We start from the raw sequence: 14,710 nt of genomic DNA on the forward strand, positions 1-14,710 counted from the left end.
TTTACTGACTCTGAACAGGTGAACAGCTGCAGCTGATTTATCCAGATGAGCATCTGGCGATTAATTTTGTCAATTTTGATTTCTGGCTTGGAAAATATATTAAAAAACCGGAACATTTTAAATTACTTCCTCTGTTTTGTACCCCTTTACTGTGTATTTGCAGTTCTGTGGAAACAACTCCACTTTTCCCCACTAGATGGCAGCAAAACATAGAAAACATTAAATTTGGATCTTAACCCTTGGCTGATTCTTGTTGCTTTTTGCAGCAACAGTAGTTAACTTAAAATAAGAAAAATAACTAGATATAGAACCACAGTTGCTTCCAACTTAAACTTTTTGCCTTTACATTTTATGATTTACATCATCAGGTCTTGCTTTTTATCCTCAAAAAGGAATGTGAGCATGTCTGAACAACATAAGTAATACAAGTGAACACACACACCACACACACACACACACGCAGAGAAGAAGTCAGAGTTCCTCTCCTGACCTGCGTGACATCACTGCAGGCCGTCCTCTCGCCTCCCCCCCCAAACACGGCCTGCATGTCCTCCCTGCACTGACCTCATCCCGCCTTTGTTTGGGAAACAAAGAAGAACGTTCAGGCATCTGTTTTCAGGAGAAATAAAACCACAAGGTGCCGAGAAGAGGAGGAGGAGGGCCGGAGGGAGAGGAGCTGAGGTCCTGATCAGTGAACGTCTGTGTGAAAATGAAAACAGACTTCTTTTGGCCTGGTCTCACAGTTTGACGTGTCCCTTTGAGTTTCATCTATCTTTTTTTGTGCATAATTTCTGCAAACTTTGCCCATTGTCTTCTGAGTGTTTTTGTTGTTTCAAGGTGGAACTGGTATTTCCTGTACATCCTGCTCAGTCAGCCACTAATCTCTCCTCAGTCAGGTCATCTTGTTTCAGTCGATCCTCTGTTCTTCCTCGTAGACAACTTAGGATCCCTTCTGAATCCAAACTGGTGCACGAGGCACCCAAAAGAGATGTTTGTACGTATAAATAATGCAGGAGGTTGTGATCCCATTAGTAACAATAAATAAGTAAAGAGAGGAAAGCATGGAGCTGATGAAAATGGGTTGTGTTGCTAAAACAAATCAGAGTTTTGTCTCTTATTTTCTTTCTTTCATATCCAAGTCTCTCTGTAAACTGTGTGAGTTTATTTGTGTTACAGGCAGAGACTCTTTCTCAGCACACACTGAACATTTACTGATCTCGCGAGATCTGGTTTTTAAAAACTTTCCCATTAACTATTACAGTCCACTCTGCCGGTCTGTTAGCAAAATATCTCGTGAACCGCCTGACGGATTTTATTGAAACTTTCAGGAAGTAATCATCAGATGAACGTCGGCAGCTCATTAACTTGTGGGATCAATCTGATTCAAGATGGCCGCCAGAGCTAATTGACCTTAGCCAACACAGAAATGGCTATAACTCTGCCGATTTTACAGATAATAGGCTAAAAGTTGGTGTGGTAGTAGCCGAGCATCATCCTCAAAACATACTCTGAGCACTACACATTGTGCAACATTTTTGCTTAAAACTTTAGCATTAACTTTTGTTGTCAACTCTGCCTGTCTGTTAGCAAAATATCTCATGAACCACTGGACGGATTTGAATGAAACTTTCAGACAGTAATCACTGTATGTACATCTGCAGCTCATTAACATTTGGAGTCAATCCAATTCAAGATGGCCGCCAGAGCTAATAAACCTCAGCAAACACAAAAATGACTGTAACTCAAGGAGTTTTCCAGACATTAGGGTTAAACTTGGCGTGGTAGTAGCTGAGAGTCGTCCTCATCACATACTTCAAGCGCTGACAGACCAAGCGCATATTGCCATGGAAGGTTTGACCCAAACAGCCACAGCTCCATCCTTTCTCCCGATCATTTGATTTTAGTTTCAAACTCTGACACAATAAAATAAAAGGCGTCGGGCGATGTGCATTACTTCACAGGCTGCTCGGCCTGTGAATGATTTGTCAGCCTCTTTTATCAGTCGCCTCGGTCAGGAGGGATGATCCGTGTCCGGGAGCGAAGGGGTTAAGTCTGACTCTGCATGCACTGAGCATTCCTCCTCCTCTCCATCCATTTTTTTTCTTTTAAAATTGAACTCTGTTTCCAGTGGTGCCATCTGCAGGAGTCGGTGCCTGGATGTGCGCTAAACGCACAACTAAACTTTGTGTTCCGTGTGTGTTTCAGTGTGTGTGTTCGGTCGGTCGGACTAGCCGCAGCTCCTCCCCGCAGCTCCTCCGGTTTGTCATGTCGGGAGGCGGGGACGTTTTCTCATTTCACCTAAATCCGCCCCAACTTTGGGACCCCGCTGACGCGCGATGACATGAAGGTAAGGGAGAGGGGGGCGAATGGAAGCGATTAACCCGGTTTCTTTTTTTTTTTTTTTTTTTTGTTCAGGACTCGGATCGGGTCTCGTGTTTGTAGTTTTAGTCGCAGGTTCGAACTTTTAAAACGCCGAGCTGAGTCACCGTCACAGACGAGGCGGATCGCTTGACTGGATGTGAAAAACATGGCACCAGCCGTGCGTCCCCGGTTCGGGACAGAGAGGACATGTCAGGGGACACAAGTTACAGCAGTGGGTTCACGTGTCGGACGTTTTTAGTTTCATTTTAAAAAGGAAAAGGCGGTGTTTCCAGTGGACGTTTAGGCTGATCTGAAGGGCAAGAAAAGCTTCTCGGAAGTGTAGAGAAATTGTGGCTTTAATTAAAGGTAAAGCCACATCTTCCGCGTGTTTGGAGAGTTTCGCACACTTTCTGGAGCCCTCGGTTTGTTATGTTTTGTTATGTTATGTCTTGTGTGCTTAGAAACATCCTGATCGGATTAAAAAAAACAATCTGGTCCAAGAGAGATTCCCTGCCGCTCTTACCTTTTAACCCACTCTCTCACTCTGTGGCACCTTATCAGCTGCCTTATCCCTGTCCTGCCTGTCAACTTTGATAATCAGGAAGTGAACAAGAAAAAAAAAAAAAAAAAAGGCAGCCCATTTTTAAACTCCCATTACAGCTGTTCCTTGAATTTTAGCCAAAAGCTACAAACATCCTGACTCACTTAAGCACTTAAAAGTCTATTTCCAGTCATCTTACAGCATCCAAAAGCAGCACAGACGTCAGGCCGTCATCCTTTATTCATCGCAGGGTATGGCAGTATGTTTTATTTTAAGGCGAAAGGATTCTTACACCATATTCTGAAACGTATTCTCAGTGAAGAAAAGGAAGCAGTCAGTCCAGCCAGCTGCCTCTCCATTAGAGCAAACAGTCCTCCGTTCAAGGCAAAGCGGCATTTAAGCAAAAGTAACTTCTGGGAAACTGCTGACTTTGAACCTGTCGGGTCAGGAAACCGAGCCCAGTTGTTTTGTGTCACTTTGCTTCAGGTGCTGAGATGTTCCAGTCTTCCCTCCAAACATTATTTCAAACAGCTGAACTGTTTGGGGTCAAATTCTGTTATTATTTCTGTAAAGCTTAAAATTATCCTTGTGTTTCCCCCGGCAGGACCACACTTCTGGACGTCACTGAGGTTGCCTTTGTACTTTACTGCATTTTTTTTGTCCCCCCCCCCCCGCTGAGCCAAATTGAACAAACCACCTCGCCCCGGGTGGAGGCCTGGCCTGACTTCTATTAGCTACGTGTGAAAACCCCACCGCCGCCATGCAGAGCTCGTCGATCCGCCGTCAGGTGAAAAACATGGTCAACAACTTCACGGAGGCTGAGATTAAAGTCCGAGAGGCCACCTCCAACGACCACTGGGGACCTCCCAGCACCCTCATGGCCGAGATCGCGGACTTGACCTACAACGTGGTGACCTTCGCCGAGGTGATGGGAATCATCTGGAAGAGGCTGAACGACCACGGCAAAAACTGGCGCCATGTTTACAAGGCCCTGACGCTGCTGGACTACCTGGTGAAATCGGGCTCCGAGCGCGTGGCCAAAGCCTCCCGGGACAACATATTCGCCATTCAGACGCTCAAAGACTTCCAGTACTTGGATCGAGACGGACGTGACCAAGGTATCAATGTCCGCGAGAAGGCCAAACAATTGGTGGCTCTGTTGAAGGACGAGGAGAAGCTGAAGAGGGAGAGGAGCCGCGCTCTGAAGACTAAATCCCGCCTGGGAGGGGGCAGCAGCGGCGGCAGCAGCTCGAGCTCGGGATACGTGAGCTCGTCGTACACGAGTCACCACAGCGTGGAGGACTTCAGCAGCAGCAGGTGCAGGAGCTCGTCGTCAGCCAACACCAGTGAGTACCATGGTGCAGCGGTCTGGCTGACAAAACGCAAGCATCGTCATCTCCAAAAGTTGTGTCACTTTGTTTTTTGTTTTTTTTTTTGTTAAACGCTGATCTGAATGGTAGCTGTTTCCTGGAGCATGCGGCCTGTCATCCTTCAGGAATGTGCATGTGACAAGTCTCACCTTACTCTGAATATCTATTATAAAACTATAGTGAATAATGAAAGTAACAGAGTGAAAGCAGAGTAAGTTAGAGTTTCAATTTAATGACTGAAAAGACAAAAGCAGGGCAAATAATCAGCACTTTATCAGTTCCTAGTAGATTCCCTCCTTCTCACTGACATACTGTAGTTTCTCGCACCAAAAGCAAAACCCGACATTTAAACCTGACTGAATCTAGGTAAAGTACCTGTTCCTTGTGTTTTTACCTGAATGTTTTAGTGTACCGCTCCTCTGACAGTTGGACATCTGCATTCCTTTCATTCTCCCTTACAGTCATGTCAGCTAAACTGGAGTTACAAAAGACCGAGGCCCAGCTCGTGTCACTCAGACAGGAAGCCCCAACTGGACACTGTCCTGTGATCACTGTGTCTCCTCTGCTACCGCAGCCCCCCCTGACGCAAACATAACTCCGTTTGCTCAAGTAGTTTGGTGCTGTTGTACTTTACTGTGGTGTTTCTCTGCTGATTGCTTCCAGTCCGATACATTTCAAGGGTCCTTACCCAGTCGGCCTCACCTCCATTGTTAAACCCTGGTTTCAGTTTAAGGAAGAAGGAAATCTGATCGTTTCCACATGACTTATACTTCTCACATCTTCAAGACGTAAACAAAACCCTTACCCACGACACCACATTTATTACAGCTGTGTGATTATAAAGCAGGGACACAAGAAAAAGAAAACAGCTCAAAAGTTTCACTTTAAGTGAAATAATAGACTTAAAACTTCACTACATTGCTGTTGCCTTTTTATTGCCTTATCAAGGTATAACAAAAATGGCCAGTAGGTACTATAACTTCCATCAATAAACAATGTTAACATCGCCAGTCATAAAAGTTGCTGTTTTGCATTTCCAAATTTAGATCTAAGCTTCAAACCCAAAAGTTCTACATTGATTTTATCACCTGCAACATAAGCAAATATATATTAAAAAAACACCTTGTTTTTAATATCAAATCACCCAAAATGTAATTTAGACTTGATCACCACTGAATAAAAATTAGTGTTGGTTCAAAAAACTAATAGTTTAATCATCTACAAACATAAAAATTTATTTCAGTTTTGTTTCAACATCAGGGATCAAGTCTCTGTGATGGTTCAGTCTGATCTTTGCTCCAAATTTAGGCTACATTTATCTGTAAACACCTATATTTTGTACTTTTTATTTTGTCTAAGTGTTTTGACTTAGCAGTATCAGTACTTTGATGTAAGTAGGGAAACTGATGCCTGTAAACACACTGAGAGCGTCAACCACTTGGTCCGCGTCGTGCTTTTAAAAGGTTCTGATCGGCAGCAGAGCTGGAGTTTGATCATTAATTCCTTCGACTTGTTTTTGTAAAGGAAATGCAGACGTACCCACAAATGCTGTCTGAATGCTTCATCACCACTGATTAGTCAATACATCCTTAATATGACTTGCATACTTTTTTAATCATAGTATCAAATGTAATAAATACTAGCCACCTTTTAAAAAACTGACGGGCTTTTAAAAGCTCCCATATCATAAAGAACAGTTTTTAGGTGTGGTGCAAATGTTTCAACTGTTGTATTTATTTGGGAGCTTATGTCCATTGACGACACAGTTTCCTGCTCTTTTCTGTGTGGCTTTTAAGCTAAACGGGGAAATAATAGTGGTCTCTTTGGCATTCAAGGACACAGGAGCGTGGAGACAGTTTGAACAAAATGCTGATGGATGGTGTCGGGGTTAGGAGGCTGGCAGCAGCTAATTTCCTGCGACTAATCCAGCTCAGTTGGAGGATATTGAGAGGCAGCACCGTGGAAGTGATTGGTTTTTGATATCCGAGTTTACCAACATGTGACCTACTTTCCTCTTTTAGCCCAGTGACCCTCCGCCCGGCTTCCAGATTGGTATATTGCCACCTTTCTTCATTCATTTCCCCAAATTTGGACTTGAGTCCTGCTTCCAGAAGATTCGAAGCAATAAGGTGAAACCCGCTCCAGTGCATCCATTACTCCACTCCCCCCCCCACCCCCCACCCCCACCAGCAGCCTAACCATCCACACAGCCGCTCCATTGTTCTCAGTGCCGGCAGACTGTGGCAAGCCATGCCAGCAAAGGCCCGAAACAACAGGCAAAGAGCATTAACATGCAGAAAAAGTGCCAGCTCTTTCCTGACCTTAAAAAGAAAGAAAAGAATCAGCATAGAATGTTTCTTTCTTTCTTTTCCAATCTTTCTTTCTCCACCTAATCTGCTCGCAATCCTTCCCCTAACTTCACACTCCTCTCCTCTTTCTGCCCATGCAGCCTCCTCGTCTCGGTATGCTCCAGACCTGGAACAAGCTATCCCATCCACCACCGGGGAGGAGGAGCTGCAGCTGCAGCTGGCCCTGGCTATGAGCCGAGAAGAAAGTGAAAAGGTACCTCTAAGTAACGCAACACACACTGAGCACATACTCTCACCCTTCCAGCACATGTGCCTGACAGAAAGAGGTTTCATAGCCGTGCTGCTGCTGCTGCTGAGGTGTTCTGCTGTAGTCAAACATTAAACGACCTTCACCCACAGGCTCAGACTCCACGTTTTCCTGCCTGCTTTCTGTGCCGCAGATGAAACTGATGTGCTTTTATGGTATCAGTAACGCTCCCTTTGGCCAATCGGTGTGAGCGATGTTGAAGAATGAGTAAGCTGAGAGTGAAAGATATCTGCATCGATCCACTCCTGAACGTCCACGCTCTGCTCTGCCCTGCTCTTTATGGCGGGGGCGGGGTTTGAGGCTTCACAAGTCCAAGGCGGCTTCCACTAATCAGATCGAACAAGCTGAGCTTAATTTGATAGGAAACATTTAGCATTTTCTGCAACAGCTCAGTGTGAATGCTGAGTGCTGAATGATTCTGTTAAAAATCTGTTGAAGAAGCTGAAACCCAATTATCAGAATTACAACGACCAAAACAGGTGAAAGCTAAAATTAGCAAAATTGTAGCAAAATCAGTGGGGACAACAGTAGTTACAAGCTAATGCCAGTAAAACAGTGATTAAAAGCTAAAACTGTCAAAGCAATAGCTAAAAGGTAAACATAGCAAAGAAACCTAGCTAAACATTAAATTTAGCACATTAGTTAAAAGCAAAGATTAGCACAGTAGCTAAAAGTGAAAATGAGCAAAACCGAAGCTGAGTTAAAACTAGCTCAACCATAGCTAAAAGCTAATATTAGCACGGCACTAGCTAAAAAATAACATCAGCAAAATCCACATTCATTTTGCAGTATTTTATGAAGTATAAAAATAACAAACACCAAAAGTCACAGCAGCCGTTTCCTGAATGAGCTGAACGTTTTGATACCTGAACGCCTAAAGTTGCTGAAAGCATGTCGGAGTGGTTAGATGCCAGTAACTGTATGGAATAAACTACAGTATAAACAGGTAAACAGTAGTGCGAATGCTAAATCAGCAGTCACGCAACAAGACAGCATTTCTGTGCAACACCTCTGCTTTAAATGACTTTTAATAATTTTGTATTGTCTCACTGATTCCACAACAATTCTCCACAGCAGAAATCAAGCATGCTTTGATTATGAGCCTTTGATTAGTCTTCCTCCTAATCCTCCCTGCTTGACTCTTAGCCACCTCCCACAGTGGCTATTGATGAACAAACTCAACTCAGGATGGCTATGGATCTCAGCAAGAAGGAGACCACCAAGGTGAAAGTAAGTCTGGACCAGGGAAAAGCCGTCCTCTGCATCCTCTGCCCTGCAGCGTATCGCCTGTTACTCTGCACACTAAAATAAACCTCCCAGTCCTGGCTGTTTCTTTTCAAGAGTCAACTTCATGCACTTCTCCATTTTATCTTCATTCCCTTTTTCACTCTCTGACTCGGGAAAAGCACACCTTTCTCCAAAGATTAACCAACTACGTCTCCATCTTTGTGTTACTCTAACCACTAACGTTCCTCTTTTAGTGCAGCTGGTTGAGGTTCACGTCCCGAACACTTTGGGCTGGTGCTGAATGGACTGACTTCTCCACTTTTATTCGGATGCTTAAATAAAAAAATGCATGCGTTGTAAGGAAACCCAAGCTTTAATTAATTATTTTTTTATTGAGCATCAACTCATCATATTCCCTTTCTGCTTGTTCCCTCCCAGCCAGTCAAACGAGCGCCTGCTGCCCCCCTGGACATGGACGAGGATGCCCAGCTCCAGTTAGCGCTCAGCCTAAGCAAGGAGGAACACAAGCAGGTAGTCTTTGTAGCTCCGGAGCAAGTTTTAAAATCACAAGAAGAGTTTGCATCTTCACTTAACAAGTTGTATGGTAAAATTATAGTTGCACATAACTGCTTAAAAAAAACAAAAACTTGAAATACTGTGAAATCCAGATTTACCTGAATAGTTCAGCCAAAATTCAACTTGTTTGATTTAAATTGCTTCTGTGAAAAAATCTGTAGTTAATTTTTTATATTGTTATTATTTCTATAGGAATTAATTTTTCCACCCTGCCTAATTTGCTCAGCCTTTTCTTTTTAATGCAATTTTTTGTATTATTCTAGCAGCCGTTGCACCTCCCCTCTGTCTAAATCTGTCCCTTTGTCTATTCTTACCCTTTTCATGTCTGTCTATGGTAATGTAATGCAGCACAATAGAACTGCTCTGTCACAGTGATGCTCGGCTTGTTCCTCTTTGACCAGAGAATTTTCTGGTGTGTCCCAACTGTCCGCTTGTGTTACCTCGGGAAGATGCAAGCTATTTGAGCTGCAGCAGAGCCATACATAAAGTATAATGTCACAATATGTGTATTTTTGCCAAAAGCGGTCCTGCTCAGAGGCATCCGTGTGTCTGTGTCTGTTTATAGGAGCAACTCAGTCGCCGAGGGAATGAGTCTGACCTTCAAAAAGCTCTGGAGGAGAGCAAACGTGAAATGGAGGGAAAAGGCGGGGTATGAAATATTTTAGGTGTTCAGTATGTTAATGGAAGTGGAGACTGAGCAGCTGTGGCTCAGTGGTTAGAGCAGTTGTTCTCCAATGTTCGATTCCACATGTGGAAGTGTTTCCCGGGCAAGACACTGAAGCCCTCACTGCCTCCGATGTGTGCCCCATCGGTGTAAGGATGTGATCTAAAGCACTGATTAGACTCTGTAGGATGACTTATTCAGGTTAGCTTCGTAGAGATGTAGTAGAGTGCTGTATGAATGTGTGTGTGTGTGTGGATGGGTAAATGAGGGCACAGATTGTGTTTGTGAAGTGCTTTGATTGACCTGGTTGGCTAGAAATGTGCTATATAAGTACAGTCCATTTACCAATTAAGTTTTGTGGTGTGAGCATGTGTACAAATCACCAACCAAAACAAAAAATCTAAAAGCATATCAGCTTTATTATGATTATACTGCATCAACTATCAGACATGAATGATAGTAAATGTTAAAATTATGAAAGAACCACTTTGAACAATATGCCAAGCTGACACTGTTTTATTCTTTTGGTTTGTTCCCTCAGACGGCCTTCATGGACCTGGTAGATATTTTTGCAGTGCCTGCAGATGCGCCCCCTATTGACAATCGCTGGAATAATACTTCGTCCAGGGCAGCAGCTGGCGCTGGGGGCACTGACCCCTGGGACTCTCTGGGTGAGTCTTGTCAGTAAAATGTGTTTAGATTACCAGTTTTTCTGTACACAAATACACATTTACTGTTCTTAATGTAATGCTGTTTTGTTGAATGAAGACAATATCCCAAGAGCCGATTCTCCCTGGATGGTGCCCCCACCTTCCCACAGCCCCCCACCACCATGGGAGCCTCCATCTAACTCTTGGGCTGCAGCGCAAAACAATGTGTCCAACCGTAAAGCTTCAGGCCAAGATTTGGCTTTTTCTGGAGTGTCAGGTGGGTGTCAGTTCTCACAGGCACTCATAAATGCAACTTAATAGTTTTAAATGGAATTAAATTCTGTTGCCTTTTGGTTTATAAATAGCTCCCCTGGTAGCTGACCCATTCTTAGCCCCATCAGAAAGAACAGCAGTGAGAGGAGCTGCCAGTAACTTTCCTCCTCGAAGTCCATCAGGTAAAGAGTTTAATTTACCAGATCTGGCTTCAGGTTTTTGTGCGTCCAACATACTTACAGCGGCGTTTCTCTCTCCTGCTAGATGGGGATTTTTTTGATGCGGCCATGGATGGTGATGACATGGGTATTAATGGACAAAGGACGGACAGTCCTGACCACTTTGAACTGTCCAGTCTTAGAGAGAGCCTAGTTAACCCTAACCCTCGCACATGCCCGACACCTGAGGCCTTCCTGGGGCCCTCGGCAGCTTCCCTGGTGAACCTGGAGGCTTTGATTCCGACAAATCCTGCAGCCAAGACCACAAACCCCTTTTTATCAGGTATTTATTGCAATGTTTGCATTATACGCCGCAGCCTTTTTGTCCAAAAAAATATTTCAGATTATTAATTTAGATAAGCTTAAAAACACTAAGAATGTGTATGTTACAATATTGTGTTTTGTTTCTTTTGATTTAGGCATGAGTGCACCTTCAGCCGCTAATCCATTCCAAAGTGAGCAGCCAAAACTCAGCCTGAACCAGATAGGCTCCGCCCCTGCAGCTCCCCACGCCACGTCTCTTCCATACAGTGCCTCTTTGCCTTTGCCTACGAGCCATCAGGGTGCCACCATCCCTTCATCACTCACTCACCCCACCCAGCCTGGTCTGGACCTGCCAGGAAAGCTCCCTGAGCCCTTGTTGCCCTTCTCCTCGGCCATTAATCAGGAATTGCAAGAGAGCAACCAGAACCCTTTCTTGTAAGGACCATCTGAACTTGACAAACATGGTATTAAAAATAGAGGAAATGCCATTAGGTTATGCTTGTGGAATAACACTCGTTCTGCAAACCAAACTACAACTCTAAAGACTTGTATGAAAAGCCTAAAAGTTTTTTTTTTTTTGTTATATTGGTGTATCGAAAAGTAACGCTTCTATTGTTGCAAGCTGATTCTGCTTCTCACAATAAGCTAAAAAGGAGATAACAACATTTTTATCAGAAACCTTTAGTGTCATGTAAAACCTCTTCAAGGCCATAATCTGTTCCTCAGTGACTACAAATGCAAAACTACACAAAAGCACATTTTGATAATACTTTGTTGTACATGAACTCAGTGGTGAGAACCGACCAAATGCCTCAGATTTCTGGTAATTGAGTACAATTACTAAAAAAAAAAAAAACACTTGTTCAGTGCCTGAAATGTTCCTGCATCGACACATTTAACTCTGCTGCGCTTCTGTGGATCGGAACTGGTTAGATTTATCAGTGTATGTGTAATTTCACTGACGTGGGATTAAATGCAGAATGGATTTACACAATATGTATCAGAATAATATGCAATGCAACATCTACAATGTAAAATTCTGAATTTTATTCATTGCTTGTAAACTATCAAATCTGATCAAATACAGCAATGTATTTATAACACTTTACTTCCTTTATAAATAAATTCAAATGAACCTATTTTTGGGCATCAGAATCCGTAATAAAAAATAATAAATGCAAAATAAAAGAAAAATTAAAAACACTGATTATGATTAAGTATTACCTATGAAGGTGCAATTCAAATATTGTTCGGGGTGGGAAAAGTTGTTACAGGTTTTTAAATGCGGCTCCCACCCAGCCTCACTTTTCATGGCTATGCTTCCAGGTTTTTGAATTAGAAGAAGTCCTTCCTGCAATGGCTGATTTCAGTTCTTTTAGGTTTGCTAGGATTTATTCCAGAAATCATCCCTGGATAGTTTAAAAAGGTCCATTTTTTCTTATTCAATTATACTTTTATTATGTTTGATGTACATTTGTAGTTATTCTGCTGAAAAAAAAACCCTGACACCTCAAATTACATCTTCTGATACAGGACAATGCATTTACTCTTGTAATCTAACCTGAAACACCTTAATGTTGTTTATTTTCATTTTTGTGAGGTGGTACACAAATTCTAGCAGAAGAGCAGTTCTTAAACCAATCATCGTTCCTCATGATTCATCCATTGCCTGATCCTCAATATTTGACCCAGTTAGAAGCAGTGTAGAGCGGGTCATGACTTCCTGTTTTTAATCGATACCGTGACACAGACGCTGAGTACTGGCCGGTTTATGAGAAGTGGTGGTACGCTAAGGCTGACAATTTACAAGTGAGTACCGGGCCACTTCGAGCGCTGACTGAGAATACTGAAGTCCTTGACCATAAGTCATCTCACACTTTTCTGAGGGAAGCATCACCATAAAAAGAAAAACAAAATACCTATCATCTGACTGTGACAGTCTCCAGCCAGCTCAACACCTCTTGTAGTCCCTGTCCTGAGTGGGCACTAGCTTCCAGTGTTGTAATGGGCTGAGGAGCGGACACAATGATGTCATCCATCCTGAACAGTGACTTCATCTCTGTAAGGCTCATGATGCAAGGCATGTCCCTAGGAAAGATTCAAACAATAAATCAGAAAAGAAACCCATAATGGAATATATATTTCTCTCTATCTCTCTGAGACAAAATTGTGACACTGGATACATTGAGTCTTGAATTTACTTTCAGCAACAGTTTGTTCATTTGTAGGAACTGATGTGTATGATGGGAGTCTCACCTCTTGTTAAAGAGAATAAGCACAGAGGCATTGTGCAGAGGTTCAGCAGAGAGCACAGACAGCAGCTGGATGCAGGAGGAGGATATCTGAGCAATGTTAGCTGAATCCACCACAAACTATGGAAAAAAAATACCCATAAATATTCAGTTAAATCAAACAAAGCCAATGTGTTTATTTGTTAAATAAATGCAATATGTTTGCTCTAGTCATACAATGACAGAGGAGCAGTCTTCGAAGTAACTGGGCCATATAGGGCCCATGCAGCCTCCCAGCTCCCTCACTGTAACCTTCTTCTTCTTCAGGGTAAGGTCTGTCAGATTTGTTCCAACCTGAGGAAGATTAAATGGACCAACCACATTACAAGAATAAGATGTCACATAAAAAAACAAGCCTGTTAACTTCAAATTATAGCGGCCTTTCTTTAGTACTTACTGTGGGAAGGGTTGAAGGAGGCGAGCCCATTTCACATGGACCATGCAAACTAAGCAGTGAAAAAAATCTGTAAGGAAACATAACCACAACAGCTGCTACTGTGGCTTTATTTCAGTTTCAAAAACAAACAATTATTTGTTTAAAATGTTCAGTGGCTTAAGAGCATTTATTTTAAGTTAAGCAACGTCAAAAGAATGTAAAGCTGGACTGATGTGGCTAACAAGAGATAGGAAAACTGATCATCTATACACCACACACTGAGGATAGCTTTAGCTGGTTAGGCTAGCCAGTAGAGATAACTTTCCCCCAGCTCTTGTTTAAAACACTCAAACGAGCACAAAGGATATATTGTATGCGTTTGAGTAATAAAGTTTTCCCGACGCCAGTTGCTCCAAGAAGTAAACATACTTCTTTGCTGCTCATTTCGCCTCCTTTTAGCACAAGCAAACAGCTAAACCTGCGCACCCGAAGATGCCTCGCTTTGGCACCATGGCGACGCTCACATGACAACGACACCTGCCAGCGATAGGTCAAATTAGTAGTCAATCATTCAGAACCTGCTTCTGATTGGCTACTGTTCTAATCCTCGTGAATAAAGCGGAAACAAAACAACTTTAGCGACAGTCCTGTGTGCGGGACGGAAACTGTCACAGACGTCTTATGAACTTCGGAATCTGGGTTTCACAATGCGTTATTTGTTTTAGACCAGTGATTTTATTAGAAGGAGCTTTCAGGGATAATCATGGAGGCGAAGTTAAAGAAAGAGTTGGGGACAACCATGCTGAAATCCACAGGCCACGCTGGAGGTGGATGCATCAGCGAGGGCCAGAGTTATGATACTGATACTGGGAGAGTGTTTGTGAAGATTAATCACAAGAGCGAGGTACTTTTTTATTATATAGCTTTTTGTTTAACTAACTGTAGTTACATCCGGTTAGTGTTGTATCTTTTAAAATTTCAGCTGTTAAAACCCCCTTAATGCCATTGAAACTCGTTTGCTGTTAGTTCTCAATTGTTATTATCACATCATGAACAGGGACAACAATCTGAATTAGTTTCTACATTTATCAACAGGTCAGAAGCAGGGGTGGAAATTAAAAAAATTGTCCACCAGCCACAATTCCTCTCATCATGGAGAACAAGTCCTGTGAATTTGGAGACATTTGTTCTTTTTTTGCAAAAGTTACAAGGGGGAACCAAATATTTCAGCCGTCTGAAATAATCCGTTCCCCCTCTAAAACATGGGACAAAAATAATTTACC

At 42.7% G+C, this 14,710-nt stretch overlaps 3 protein-coding genes across 6 annotated transcripts in view; 2 read left to right on the plus strand and 1 right to left on the minus strand.

Annotated features, from left to right (window-relative positions):
- The first annotated feature begins 2,128 nt into the window (after positions 1-2,128).
- On the plus strand, positions 2,129-11,632 carry epn3a (epsin 3a). Of its 4 annotated transcripts, none has more exons than XM_017425442.3 (11): positions 2,129-2,347; positions 3,507-4,248; positions 6,722-6,834; positions 8,035-8,118; positions 8,554-8,646; positions 9,257-9,340; positions 9,897-10,026; positions 10,124-10,282; positions 10,371-10,460; positions 10,543-10,779; positions 10,916-11,632. In XM_017425442.3, the coding sequence occupies exons 2-11, from the start codon at positions 3,663-3,665 to the stop codon at positions 11,197-11,199; spliced, it is 1,860 nt and encodes a 619-aa protein (XP_017280931.1). In that variant the 5' UTR covers positions 2,129-2,347; positions 3,507-3,662; the 3' UTR covers positions 11,200-11,632. The 4 variants fall into 4 exon arrangements, with proteins under 4 accessions (XP_017280931.1, XP_017280935.1, XP_017280934.1 ...); XM_017425445.3 differs by lacking the exon at positions 2,129-2,347 and adding an exon at positions 2,444-2,727; XM_017425443.3 differs by lacking the exon at positions 2,129-2,347 and adding an exon at positions 2,774-3,388.
- arl16 (ADP-ribosylation factor-like 16) lies at positions 10,921-13,942 on the minus strand. The gene is made up of 5 exons (XM_017425447.3): positions 13,796-13,942; positions 13,449-13,504; positions 13,229-13,345; positions 13,017-13,132; positions 10,921-12,848 (listed from the first exon to the last, which is right to left on the minus strand). Exons 1-5 carry the CDS (start codon positions 13,869-13,871, stop codon positions 12,683-12,685), a joined length of 531 nt encoding a protein of 176 aa, XP_017280936.3. The 5' UTR covers positions 13,872-13,942; the 3' UTR covers positions 10,921-12,682.
- A 106-nt stretch (positions 13,943-14,048) lies between these two features.
- fn3krp (fructosamine 3 kinase related protein) overlaps positions 14,049-14,710 on the plus strand; it is a 2,521-nt gene continuing 1,859 nt past the window's right edge. Inside the window, exon 1 of the mRNA XM_017425309.3 lies at positions 14,049-14,331. Coding sequence (XP_017280798.1) covers positions 14,191-14,331 — 141 coding nt within the window. The 5' untranslated portion in view covers positions 14,049-14,190. The remainder of the gene's footprint in view (positions 14,332-14,710) is intronic.

This window comes from Kryptolebias marmoratus, linkage group LG12 (genome assembly GCF_001649575.2).
Source record: "Kryptolebias marmoratus isolate JLee-2015 linkage group LG12, ASM164957v2, whole genome shotgun sequence".
In the NCBI taxonomy this organism is placed as follows: Eukaryota; Metazoa; Chordata; class Actinopteri; order Cyprinodontiformes; family Rivulidae; genus Kryptolebias; species Kryptolebias marmoratus.